Raw genomic sequence first — 12,166 nt, 5'->3', positions numbered from 1 at the left:
CCCCGGAGACCCTCCAGCTGTCATACACGGGGCCTTCTGATATATCCATTGTTCCCCCTAAAGAAGCCAGAGTCCTGTATTTGCTTCAAAGTGCTCCTCGGAGGCCGTGTCCTGAGTGTCTGTATCTCTTTGTTTATGATAGATACCAGATTCATGGTGGAAGACATCGAAGGAGCCCTGCTCAAACAGCTGAAGGCCTCCAAAGACACCAGCATCGCTGTGAAGAAGCCAGAGGACGAGAATATCCGCTTCACCAATTATGGTAATACCCAATACAGTGTGTGGGGATTAATAAAATGAAAAGGGGTTTTAAGTTATTCATGAGGTGATTTATCAAAGGTTTTTTACGGGTCTTGAACAAGGAATTCTCTACGTGCATTTTTTCCTTTGCTAATTTCCATTGTTCTCTGCTGACAGGCCTCTCCTCCGTCCCCTTCTTCACCACCACGACCACAATCACCACGGCCTCAGTCACCACAGCCGCTCCCAGCACCACCACCATGCCTCCCCCCACCTCCCCGTACATCACCCGCCGCCCCCCAGGCACCACACGCAGGCCCTATGGCAGACGCACCACCACAACCTCAGCGCCTGTAACCACACTGCGACCCACCACCACCACAGAGGCCCCCACTACCACTGCTCCACCTCCAGCCACCACCGTAGCCCATGTCCGAGGCAGGCTGCACCACAAGAAGCCCTGCAGCTCCCACCCCTGCCTGCACGGGGGCACCTGCGAGGACGAGGGCCACGACTTCAGCTGCAAGTGTCCCGCCGGGCGAGGAGGCTCCGTGTGCGAGAAGGGTGAGTCGGCGCTTTTATTTTCTTTACACATTAGCAGAGGTGGTAGTAGTACTCAGATTGATGGATTAAAGTGTTATCAAAGCTGGTAAAGGTGCAGCTAGTTTGAATGAATATACTGCAGGGTAGCTTGTGAATTTACTCCATGTGTAACTAAAGTCTGATTTGTGTTGATTATAATTCACATTATTAAGTAACTAAAGGTATTAAATAAATGTAGTGGAGTAAAAGTTCACTATTTACCTCTGAATTGTAGTGGGGTAGAACATACTGTAGTAAAGTTCATGTCTCTCACAATTGTACTTAAGTACCACTATATTTGCTAAAAGTTTCAAAGTCTCCCCCGTATTTTTAAATCCTCTGAAAAAATGAGCTGCAACAGACTTCCCTTATAATTTAGCACGATAGCAATTACAAAGAAGCACCAAAGGCTGATTTCGCAGCAACTGAGAGGTTTTTAGGCACTCCACTTTGTGCCAATCATGCCTTTTAGCTGGTCTATAATCGCTGCTAACCACTTCCTCAAGTGCTTTAATATATTTAGAAAGTAGTGGAAAATAACCATTATGCTAAAAAACTCTAATATAAAAGGTTTCTTTAAATGAAACTTTTATCGTAAAGGAGAAAAAGACATATATTGCTCACGTTAAGGGGTATCTTGTCTTATTGTAGCTTCACAAAGCGGCTGCCTAAAGTGAGGAACAACCTTCAGTTAGTGCCTGAATATGTAAATGCAAAGTTCTGTGGTCACAGATGTGAATTTATTGGGTCATATAAAGCTCAATAAGACAGCAGCAATCAGCAGAGAGTGTCAATTTTACTCTATATATTATAAAATAACTTGAGAACAAAGCAGTTGAGGTGTGACTGACGCAATATCTCTCCTATACGGCTGCTCTTCAAACTCCTCTCAAGTGATTCCGACAGGTTCAACACCTCAGAAGTGAGCGACCGCTGAGCCGTTCACTAAAGCCAACACACTGAATCCAATCAGCGCCGCGGAGAAAATCATAAATCAAGGAGAACTTCTTGAGAAACTCTTTTGTTTCTTCCCCTCTTACCCTACTTTGGGATTTTCGGGGGGGGTTGAGAAGGAACCTCACGCTGCTGCATCTTAAGATAATTCACAGTAATTGCTTTGATGGGGATTAGCTGGTGGGAATCCATGTGTGTCTTTGAGTTAGTGCTAAATGAAGTCTCACACACACGCACACACTTAGACCGCACGCTGGCCTCCCCCAGATCAATGCAGTCATTAGAAAAGACGGAGCTCATCAGCTGCCATTCTCCTCAGAGAGACAGACAGACAGAAAGACAGATGGACGGAGAAAAAAAACAACCCGAGAGAGAAAGTGGATGATAATAATCCTAATTGTCGAGTGGCAGAAAAACAAAGGATTCCCCTGGAGGCATGAGTGGCTTAAATGTGGCTTGAGGGGGGGTGAAGAGCTCAGCTCCTCCTCTCTTTCTACCTTCTCCTTCTGGTGAACTCCTTCTTCCAAATAGCGTTCCTAAAATAAACTGACAGCTTATTCTCTTTCCTCCAGATGCCTCCACCTCCGCTAACACTTAAGTATAAACGGTAAAGTGTATCGTGAAATAATAACAGGATTGCTTTTCCTCCACAGTGATCAAGTACTTCATCCCGTCATTCGGAGGCCAATCGTACTTGGCGTTCCAAACCATGAGCGCCTATCACACGGTCCGCATCGCCATGGAGTTCCGGGTATCCGAGATGACCGGAATCCTGCTCTACAACGGCCAGGACGGCAAGAAGGACTTCATCTCTCTGGCTCTGGTGAACGGCAAGGTGGAACTCAGGTGAGCCTCGTCAGAGTTTTCAGGGTCAACGACCTTCATCATCTGTTGATTCTGCCGCTTTCCTTCTGATTCAATCTGATGAAACCTCTATGATCCCCCCGCAGGGGAAAACAGGGTCATTTCAGCTGAGAGAGGATGCAGATAACAATAAAGCAAATGGAGAGCACTGAAGATAATGAGGCAAATAATTACAGCAAGTAAACATGTTGAGAATACCGCTGCCAGAAAATGTAATAAAAAGACACAGAAGCTTCTGGACAGATTTTGCAGGCTAAGGCTACCAAGGCATGTTTTTCAGAAATGTGTTCAAAGCTTGCAAATGAAGCTCTTTGCATGATCACGTTTACAGATGGCGGGAACATATGTGTGCATTTCATATGTGATTTTTAATCACATATATTGCATTTACAGATGGAAGCAATGACTTATTAAATGCACCTCGATATGGCTCATGGAGGCATTAGACTAATCATGTTGGATAGTAACATGTAGTATGCAAATATATTAACACTGTGCCAGTTCTCTTGCTTTATAAGCTATCAGCTCATTGGATGGGTGTTATCACTGGTTATCAGCATGAAACTGGTGCGTTAGAAGGGGCATGCTCCACCTACTATAAGATTCAAAAGGCCCTTTTCATCTGTATATATGTTTGATCCCGAATATAATTACATGACGATGCCAGCTTCTAACTGCTGAAGTAGTTATGACAGGAGCATAGAGCAAGTCAGGTACTGTGTGAAAACACTACTCAACAAATATATAAAGACATTTTGGTAAAGCTACAGCTGTTTCACTTTTGCAACATTTTCATTTCATTTCAAACCTTTATTTAACCAGGTGAATCCCATTGAGATCATCGATCTCTTTTTCAAGGGAGACCTGCAACAATTAGGTTACACATGAAGACAGAAAAACATAAAACAACAGAAAAACAAAAAGGACATCATACAACATAGATACAGGGTTTCAACATTGGGATATTTCATCAGAATGTGTATATCTCATGTTGGGGAATAATTCCCCCTGCATGTCCTCCTTCGCCCTCTGACGCAGATGCCCAGCCTTGAGCAGCCGTTATCTCCCTTAAGGAGGGGCTGCCCAAGCATTTTGTTGTTGTTACCAGTTTATGACTGGGCAACTCTCGGTTAGAGATAGTTATTGTTGTGGGACACCTGGAGCATCCTTCTCGGGGTGTAGATGACCCCGAGCCATAAGCGACAACAAATGTGATTCAGTGTCCCTCAGCTGTTTAGTCTATCTATTGAAGAATGTTGATTATTACACTCTGAACTAGTTAAAACGTCAAACTACAGAAGGGTTCTTCAGAATTGATTGTGGCATCAACCGTGTGGTCAACTCGTGGCCCGTGACATGTCTTTTGAATTCTCCACCCTAAGCTCCAAATAAACCATCAGTGTTTGCCATCAAAGCTCCAGCTCCTCGTGTCTCTCTGAGTCCAGACTCCTATTGCTTCAGAAGTTTATGTTATTTTCGCTGATAATTTTATCAAAAGTGACTTACATATACTTTAATCCCATAGATATGTCTATGGGATCTTGCCCGAAGACTTTTCGACATCTTGGGTTTAAACCGCTAATCCTTTGATCGGTAGACGCTTATCTACCCACTGCGACACAGCTCCCCGGTCTCACCATTCTAAATGGGAGTGATTATAACTGCAGAGTGGCCATTCAATGGGCTGATTACATTTTAAGTGTACGGCCAGATAAGAATCTCTTTGTTCTGTAAATAAATACAGATTTGAATCTGAATGTGATTATTAGGACTATGGTTGTTTGTGTTATAAAAATGAAATTCCCCAAACGTTTTCATTATTTTATTTTCGTTTATTTACAGTAAACACACACAAATGTAAACTTCTTAAGTTGAATTAAGCTATCAAAAGACATGTTATAAACCAATGAGCAGAGCTTCCATTTGGCAATTTATTTGCAGAAATCTGATGAATAACCTTGGTTGTTTGCCACCTATTACTTGTAACACCATCCTTTTTCCCTTATCTTTCGGGTCTTGTGTTTCACCCTGACCCCTTAAAGCCCTTACAGTTCCCCTGAACCTGGCCCGGTTAGATTTCTCCATTCAGAGCAAAATCAATGGCAAACTAAAAGGAGATCATTAGTCACTCGTGCTTTCAAACGGAGCTCTGCCTCGGTTCCAGAAATACAGCTGTGAGATTACCACCCACAGCTCTGCAAATCCGAGACGTGGGGAGGGAACTAATTATTTGTGGCTGATAATTGCTCTGAGGTTGCGCTAATACTAGCACATGTGTCGGTGCAGGTACACGGCGGCTCTTTTCTGTCATGATATGGCCTCCTTTTTGTCAACAACACCTCATTAGATAAAGGGTTTAATTAACAAGAGGGAATGGAGATATTTTTTTAAGTGAGTAGAGGCTTCATTCGAGTCGCATATTTTGGAATCCCAAATGAGAAGTCCCGCACCTTCTTTCTTTCATCTCTCTCTGTCTTGTGGAAAAATATGAGCAGATTGCTTCTATTCATTAGTCGCTGCTCGATATAGAATAAACATGTTGGGTGGAAAATAACCCCCATCCAATACTGTAAACTAATAAAAAGTGCGGCGGAGGTATAAAGTGACTGATTGACTGATTTCTATCCCTCTGCTCTCAGGTTTAACACAGGTTCGGGAACTGGAACAGTTGTCAGCAAAGTACAAATCAATCAGGGCCGCTGGCATCAGCTGGTGGTGACGCGCAACCGCCGCAACGCCATGCTCAGCGTGGACAACGAGCCGCACATCGAGGGCGAAAGCCCCCGCGGCACAGATGGCCTCAACCTGGACACCGACCTGTTCATCGGAGGAGTGCTCGAGGAAATGAAGCAGGAGTAAGAACTAACATCTATAGTTGCACATTGTTGTATTCAGGGTTGAAAGAACGTTTTTTTTCTTTCTTTATTTTCTTTATTTGTACTATGTTACTTCTTACTGTCATGGCAAGATAAACTATATCGGGGGGGACATGGTAAACAGCACACAAAAAAACATCGGACCCCTAACAAAAATGTAGAATTCTTTGGATGTATGGAGGCCCTGAGAGGCAAATAGGACTTAAATAACTAAATAAAGTGAGACCTGCGGGATACCTGGCTAGCTGTCTTCAAGAGTCTGTAGAGAGCTCCGTCTTTTAGCTAAAGTCAAGATACTGATAGGGACATTCAAATCCTCGTAAATTTGTACCCAATGTAATGCTTGCTTGTTGGAAACATTTTGAAAATGATCATCTATATTTTACATTTTGGCAAAGGAAAAACTGTCATGTCAATACTCACAGGAGTCCTTTGACTGACAATACTGTTTTTAAAATGTTGTTGCAGGCTCAGTTTTAAAGCGAGTATGAAGATACTGATATCATAGGAAATTAGAATTCCTTATGAAATGAAACCTATGATGCCATGATAGCTTGTCGGAAAAATAGGAAATGAATGCTCCGTATTTTAGCCACCATTTGGCAAGGGACAAACTGTCATGTCTATGCTCCCAGGAGTCCTTTGCCTGACATTAATGTGTTTGGAGGCTCTAGCAGGCTCCGTTTTAGACTTAGAGTGGAGATACTGATAACCTATGAAACTAGAAACCTATGGATTTCCTGAGTATATTGACAAAACAGAACATACACCCTCCTGCAGCAGTACCAAGTGTTTTAACACAGCTCCAGGCAGTCATTGAACTTACAGTAAAAACTGTACTCCAATCTTCTGGAAACTGCACAGAAACCCCCTTATTGTCAATAAACCTCGGAACGCCTTGCCTCCCAGGAAAGCTCTCTACCTTTAGATTGTGGTTGTAAAGATTCACAAGGCAGTGATTATCCTACAGTCCACAGCAGCTCATTTTATACAGTTACAGTAGGTAAAGCCAGAAAGGCCTCACTATAGAGAAATGACTACTATGGAGACTAGCATCACTTGTGAATACAATTGTGCTCATTATTTCCACTGCCACAAAAAACTAAAGAAGACATTACCTTACATTGGTTCTTTCTCTTCAGTGTGAGGGAACGGACGGCGGTGGCCACAGGTGTGGTGGGCTGCATCCGCCTGCTGGATGTCAACAACCGTGTGCTGAACCTGCAGGAGAGCGGGGGGGACAGTCTGTACGGCAGCGGCGTGGGCGAATGTGGAAACAACCCCTGCCAGCCCAACCCCTGCAAGAACGGAGCTGCATGCCAGGTCAAGGAGGCAGAGATGTTCCACTGCAAGTGCAGCAAAGGATTCTGGGGTAAGATGCCAACATAAGCAGGTCAGGATGTTCCTAATGGTCAATTTTAAGTGGTTTATTCCAGTGTAGGAGCAGGGAATAAATAGAAAATATGTCATTTCATATGTGAAATATCCAGACTTTTTAACACATCGTTAAAAATGTGTTTTGCCTTCTTCTCTGGGACTCACTGTGGTCATGACTGACTCGCAAATCCTAAGTAAGCTTGACAGCCTAATTTGACAGTGAAACTCACGCCCCCAGCAGGAGCGCTTGAAGTCATTTGTAAACAGCAACACCATCAAATCTGTATGTCCAACACAGAAACGAGAGATTATGTTGAAGCATTACAGAAAAACATGAAAACCTCCACCAAATGCTTAGTGATTGGCCTTTGGCCTATCTCTTCTTCCACATCCCTTCCTCCGGCAGATGCCAACTAACAAGCAACTCTGAGAGAATATAGCTAAAAGCCAACACCATCAGCGCCTAGCCAAGCGTGACTCGTGCCTGTTGTACGGCAGCCTACTGCAGAAAGTTTCCCACCAGAACTAAATTAATTGTTGGAGTTAACTTTAATCCCTCAATAGTAAAGGATGTTATACAACATGGTGAACGCTTTGTGGGGAAACCAGCTCACAGTAACGTTTTTGGAGCTGTTTTCCTTGGATTGAAAATGTGGATCTTTAAAAGATCACAATACATGATTATTGTCTTTCATTCATTGATTTTATGTAAAGTGTCTTTGAGCATTAGGAAAAGCACTATATACAAATCCAATGTATTATTATTCCAGAGGTGCTTTTATGTTGTGTAGTTATTAAGGAGCCTGGTACAGATAACCCTCCCACTTTGAAGAAGCATTGCTGTGATCAAAAATGTGTTGGCAACATGGTGTTAAATGAATGGTGATAATGAGAATTGAACCGTTGCCTGCGGATAGATTCAAGTAATTTTTCCCATCGTGTAAATGTATTAAGTAGGGAAGATTGCGGATCTCGAGGGGGAGGGACAAATCTCTGAAAACCAGAGAATAAATGGGTGGAGAGCGGTTGAAACGGAGGACATGTCAGAACAGTGGGATGTATGAGGGAGGCGAGCGAGTATTAGAGCAAAGAGATGGTATAGAAGGCAGAGATAGGAAAAAGGAGCCGAGGAAAAAAGCAGGGTAGCCCTGTGAGCTCAGCGGGGACGGGCTTCATTAAAGCGCTCCCCTCACCACAGGCTCTGACTGCTAAAGTAATGACGGGTGGATTCAGAGGGCAAAACCATCATCCAACAGACACTACCGTGCCTTTCCCACAGATAGGGTTGGCCCAGAAACATGGCCGCATGGTGGGAAGGCTCTCCACTGTTTAATCTGGACGTGTAATATTTCCAAATCCTATTAGAAAATGACCTCTATTACAAAGGAAATCCTTGCATAGAGAATAAAGAGAAAACGTTGGTGGTATTCTGATGTGGGATTTTTATATGTGTGTTTCTAGGTCCAACTTGTGCTGACGTCCATGATCCATGCGAGCCCAACAGGTGCCATCCATCCTCCCAGTGCCAGGCGCTGCCGGAGGGAGGCTACAAGTGCGAGTGTCCCATGGGACGTGAGGGGAGGCACTGCGAGAAAAGTAAGCTGACTGTATATCCCGGAGTTACTCCATCACTTCCTCTGGTGCATATCTAGGAGCGGGGTGTTTCCGCCCGAATCAGCCGAGCAGCATGCTCATCAATTTTTTTTTTTCAACCTGAATCAAAAAGGGAGATCAAACACAGTAAGTAGGGGGGGGTTTGATCCTTCAGGCTGGGAGGGGATGGGAGAGCTGCAGAGCCGAGGTAGATGATTGGCCCCGTCGGGCCGTTCAACACATCGACTCTGCTACGCTTGTTAGCGAGTTAGCAGCAGCAAAGCCACAGCCTTTCTCCGCTCGCTCCCTGTCTATCCGCCCACAGGTGTTGTGTTCAAGTGTGTTTGTTACTGTTCAGCTCCACATGGCAGAACCGGGCCGCGGCTTGGGAAAAGACCAGAGCACGGCTCAGCTGCTTTTGAAGTTCATCATTAGCATTTTGGCGGGCGTTGCATTCTGAAGTCTCCCTATGCCTTTTTGTGCCTCCCCTGGCTTTGTAGATGTCGTCGAGTTGACTTCTGTACCCGAGAATAAAAGAGAATATTCTATCATCTAAATCAAAAGACAAACACGCACCCATCCCTGGGAATTTAGAAAAACCAGATGGGAATAGCCTCCTTCCAAGCCCCGAGTCCCAGTTAGCAGGTGATTAAAATAAATTGAGGTGAACCAAAATCAATGCTGTGTGAGCGAAAGTGTCTCCCATTCCAAAAGGCTATTTTTTTCCACTGGAATCAATGAGATGACTAATCGCATCAGTCCTCCCTGCCCGGCGTGATTAATGGGAGCGTCAGTCAGCCAGAGTGTCAGCCCCAGACAGGAGCTCGCAGATAAGGCGGCATTCAGGCGGACGTACCCTCTGAGGGCTGCACTGAGAACAGTTGAAGAGACAGGTAGCTTACAGGCCACTCATCAGAAGCCTGAAGGTGAATTACTCGTAGTATTAAGTGTGTGTACTGTAACCCAGCGTGTGCTCGCACGTTCAGTTGAGCTATGGTTTCCATTTCAATTCTGCCAGAGTTTCGTCAGAGCTACTCTAAATTCACCATCAAGGACTTCTCTCAAGGGTGTTCCAATTAAATGGCGTACTTTGCTTAGTGCTTTTACCCTGAGATAATGTGAATAATTGCAATTTAGTGATGAAAGCAGGATCACTTGGAACGGTCCTTGAAAAACTGTAGGTGGGAGTTTGAAATTCAACAACATTCAGCTACATTAAACCCATTTACACGGGAACGCATACGAAACGCAAACGAACCTAATACGATATCAAAAAAGTATTCCGTTCACACGAGACCGCTCGAAAGCGATGTAGTACATATGCCGGGGCCTGTAAGTGGCGCTGTACTTCCTCCACACAATACACCAAAAGCAGCATAGAAGACCCCCGAGCATGGTTGCCATGGTTGCCTGGTTGCCCTTCTGTTTATTCTCCGGTGGATTTAGCAACATGTAGTTCATGTAGTTCTCCATGTCCACTTGTTGCTGATGGTTGTGGTGGAGGAGCTGTATATTTTGCACTAACATCTGTAGCATGGATACAACCGTTTTCGTACATCACATAAGCCAGCGACCAGATAATGTGGGTGTGTGTGAGACCCCATTTACACGCAAATGCATACAAAACGCAAACGAACCGAATACGATATCAAAAAAGTCTTCCGTTCACACGAGACCGCTCGAAAGCGCTGGAGACGCTGCAGTACATATGCCGGGTCTGTAAGTGGCGCTGTACTTCTGCCACAAAATACACCAAAAGCAGCGAAGAAGACCCTCAAGCATGGTTGCCATGGTTGCCCTTCTGTCTATGCCCCGCGATGGATTTAGCAACATGTAGTTCATGTAATTCTCCATGTCCACTTGTTGCTGATGGTTCTGGTAGAGGAGCTGTAGATTTTGCACTAACATCTGTAGCATGGTCAGTAGCAGTAGCTACTGGCAGTAGCTACTGACCATGCTACAGCAGTGAGCAGCAGAGGTGGGGAGCAAGCCTCCAGGAAGTGCGCCGGACTCTGTGCCAATATTCGTTGTGTCCAAACGGCGGTACTGCAGAGTGGGAGCTCGGGGGGCGGGGCTTAAGGGGCGCATGCTCTGTGATTGCCAAGCCCCCAGGAAGTGCGCCGGACTCTGAGGAAAATATTCGTTGTGGCCAAACGGCAGTACTACACTTCCGTATGGGTTGCTGGGCCCGGAAACACTTTTTCCCATTGACTTACATTGGGAAAGAGTGGTCTGTAAATCGTTGGATAATTTAACCTTTTAAACTAAATAAACTACCCAGTATGCACATTTGTATAGCCCTTATTAAAAACATTCGGTCCTCAAGTTGTAAAATGTGCTAATAACGTTATTCTGAGTGTTATTTTCCTCTGCATTATGAACGTGCATCTGAGAGTGGGAGCTCGGGGGCGGGGCTTAAGGGGCAACTCAACTGTGCATGCTCTATGAGCACACATACGGGTACTTCTGCTCTGAAAGCCAGGCATGACGGGTAATCTGTGACGTTTCGCTCTCTCAAAAGTTGGGCCATTTTGTCCTCGTGCGCCAATGAGCAGCTCTCATAGGAAAGAACAAGACCCCGCCTCCCACGCTGTATCCAGTTCTTATTATACATCCATGGTGGGGAGAGGTGGGGCTATGGTTTCATTGTTACCAGGAAATTATCGTATAGGGCGTACACACTGAGCCGTTTGGCCCCCAGAGCGTTCCGTTTTCAGATCTATCCACCTTGGGACCTGTTAACGTTTGCGGGTTCCGTTTCCGCGTTTCCGTTACGGCCTCGTGTGAACGAACGGGCTATGCGAAAGAGAAAAGTAACGGATACAACCGTTTGCGTTCTCGTGTAAACAGCACCTGAGAGAGAGTGTGTGTGTCTGATTCACACTGCAGCTAATCTGTTGAAGAGCCGATTGATTGGGGGGCAGCACCATGAGGTTTGATTGCAGCTATAACGTTTTTGAACCAGCAAAATGTGCATTTTAGCTGCTCTGATATTGCCAATCCTTATTTTACATTGTTTTGATGGGTTTTATAGCGGGTACTAATTAAGCAGCATTACTCAAATCCAAACAAAATTACCTCTGAGCTTACGTCAACAAGAGAACTATAGGCAACGGCTCCCTGAGCATCGCTTTCCAGGGACTTATTTCTGCTGCGTTTTTAAATAACTCTGAAAAAGTTCAACTTTTCTAAGACGTCACGCTTCACTCCCCGCACGCCATGTGGGTTTTCCTGGTCACTCAACTCATTCCAATGCCTGGACCTCTGGTGACTTATTGATCGTGGTGCATTTTGAAACACAGGGTGAATCCCCCCTTCCAATCTCTTTAAGTAACTACATCCTGAGCGGCTCTTCTACTTTAATAGAGTTCAGTTTAGCGCGCAAATCCTAGACAGTTTTTCCCACTTCTGCATGGTGCGTGCCATCATCATTAGCAGTCTTGTGCACAATAGCTAATTAGCGTTCTCATCTCCGTCTGCCTTCCCCATCCTGACTCGTCTCAGCTAATCCCACCCAATTACAAACAAAAGCTTTTTTTCGGCTACATATATGTGTGTTAGAGCGTCAAGCGTTGCACAGGCCTCTGAATGGTGGTAGTTTTTGCACCATAAACACATACCCCCGGGTAACACTTGAACGATTTTTAATGTCAAGCCACTTGTTAGAAGGATTGCACGGT

At 44.8% G+C, this 12,166-nt stretch overlaps 1 protein-coding gene across 6 annotated transcripts in view; it reads left to right on the top strand.

Moving 5' to 3' along the window:
* agrn (agrin) overlaps nt 1–12,166 on the top strand; it is a 250,779-nt gene that overhangs the window by 216,275 nt on the left and 22,338 nt on the right. For all 6 annotated transcript variants that reach the window (XM_034144791.1, XM_034144790.1, XM_034144789.1 and 3 more), the window contains 6 exons: nt 143–262; nt 418–804; nt 2,430–2,622; nt 5,280–5,495; nt 6,659–6,888; nt 8,355–8,489. In XM_034144791.1, coding sequence (XP_034000682.1) covers nt 143–262; nt 418–804; nt 2,430–2,622; nt 5,280–5,495; nt 6,659–6,888; nt 8,355–8,489 — 1,281 coding nt within the window. The remainder of the gene's footprint in view (nt 1–142; nt 263–417; nt 805–2,429; nt 2,623–5,279; nt 5,496–6,658; nt 6,889–8,354; nt 8,490–12,166) is intronic.

Source organism: Trematomus bernacchii, unplaced genomic scaffold (assembly GCF_902827165.1).
Source record: "Trematomus bernacchii unplaced genomic scaffold, fTreBer1.1, whole genome shotgun sequence".
NCBI classification, from domain to species: Eukaryota; Metazoa; Chordata; class Actinopteri; order Perciformes; family Nototheniidae; genus Trematomus; species Trematomus bernacchii.
The sequence above is the reverse complement of the archived record's forward strand: the minus strand, read 5'-3'. Positions and strand labels throughout refer to the sequence as shown.